The sequence below is a fragment of the Eimeria mitis genome, genomic scaffold, assembly GCF_000499745.2.
Source record: "Eimeria mitis Houghton genomic scaffold, Emh_scaff1228, whole genome shotgun sequence".
In the NCBI taxonomy this organism is placed as follows: domain Eukaryota; phylum Apicomplexa; class Conoidasida; order Eucoccidiorida; family Eimeriidae; genus Eimeria; species Eimeria mitis.
In genome coordinates this window covers 1,240-2,767 of record NW_013568326.1, presented here as the reverse complement: position 1 = coordinate 2,767, position 1,528 = coordinate 1,240, and the positions used below count along the sequence as shown (strand labels likewise).

The 1,528-nt window shown below is 52.6% G+C and overlaps 1 protein-coding gene across 1 annotated transcript in view; it reads right to left on the bottom strand.

The window, feature by feature from the left end:
* The window catches only part of EMH_0032330 (RNA helicase, putative), a gene marked incomplete at both ends in the record, with an annotated part of 2,893 nt that extends 1,628 nt beyond the window's left edge, over positions 1–1,265 (bottom strand). The window contains 2 exons of the mRNA XM_013494627.1: positions 126–790; positions 1,187–1,265. Of these exons, the coding sequence (XP_013350081.1) occupies positions 126–790; positions 1,187–1,265 (744 nt within the window). The remainder of the gene's footprint in view (positions 1–125; positions 791–1,186) is intronic.
* Positions 1,266–1,528: the final 263 nt, after the last annotated feature.

Genomic DNA, 1,528 nt, shown 5'->3' with positions numbered 1-1,528 from the left:
GGGGGGCCCCCCGGGGGGGGGGGCCCCTGGTACGGCCAAGCTGTATGAGTACCCAGCAGCAAACCTGCTGCAGCAGGAGACAGATGGGGGGCCCCCAGCAGCAAACGCTTGCACCAGCCTAGTACCTGCAGCGCGAGCTCTCGTGTGGGTGTGAGTATAACAGCAACAGGATATTTTGCTGCTGCTGCTGCTGCTGCTGCTGCTGCTGCTGCTGCTGCTGCAGCAGCAGTTTTTTTGGTCAGTGTGTTTTTGTTTTGGGGGGGTAGGTGTTGATGTTGTCTGCGTTGCAGCAGTAGTTGCTGCTGCAGCTGTAGCTGCTGCTGCTGCTGCTGCTGCTGCTGCAGCACCACCAAACGTTGTACTATAGAAATAATATATATAAGGGTCTTGCCGCTGCCTGTCTCCCCCAATAAGGAGACGCTTGACCCCTGCAGCAGCAGCGGCAGAGCAGCAGCTTGCATGCAGCTAGCTGCCTGTACACCCCAATGCTGCAGACATTCTACCATAGAAGGAAGAACCCCTAAACGCAAAAAATCAACTGAAGCGAAAGCATCCTGCTGCTGCTGCTGCTGCTGCTGCTGCTGCTGCTGCTGCTGCTGCTGCTGTTGTTGTTGTTGTTCGTGGTCGGGGTGCTGCTGCTGCTGTTCATTGTGCTGCTGCTGCTGCTGCTGCTGCTGCTGTGTTTTTTCTCCGTCGTGTTGCTGCTCGAGCGCCTGCTGATATGTGTAGTGCTGCTGCTGTTGCTGCTGTTGCTGCTGCTGCTGTTGCTGCTGCTGCTGCTGCTGCTGCGCTGCAGTTTCAGTTGAGGAGACAGTGCGTGCGGTGTATCTGCAGCAGCAGCTGCTGCTGCAGCTAGCATATGAAAGAGGGGGCCCCCTTGTATAGGGGGGCCCCCCAAAGGGTACAAGAAAGGAGGGGGCCCCCCTATAGGGGGGCCCCCCAAAACTTTTGTATTGCGGTGAGGCCCTAGAAAGGAGACAGTAGAATAAAAGGAGACAAACAGAAAGAACAAAAGGAGACAGCTGCCGCAGGGGGCCCCCCTTCTTAGGGGGCCCCCAAACAAACCCCTTCATACTTGGGGGGCCCCCAGCAGCAAACAAACAGGGGCCCCCAGGAGACAAAAAAAACATATAGTATTTATTTCATCGTTTTATATTTTATTTTTATAAATATAAACCAGCAATACTCGGCAACAGCATACACAGGGGCCCCCCTTGGGGGGCCCCCCAAAGGGGGCTGGGGGGGGGCCCCCAGGGGGCCCCCATAGGAGAGGAGTGGTTTGGTTAGGGGTTTTGTTGTTTTGTTTATTTTTATTAATTATATTTTTGTTGTTTTTGTATAGAGAGAAATAAAAAGGAGACAGGAGAAAGGAAAGAGGAGACAGAACAGACAAAAAGAGACAAAAGGAGACATCGAGAGATAGAGAGAAATACAAAGAGATAGAAAGAGACAGAAGGAGACAGAAAAAAAAACAAAATTAGGGAGAAGGAGACAAAAGGAGACAGAGAAGAAACAAAAGGAGACAGAA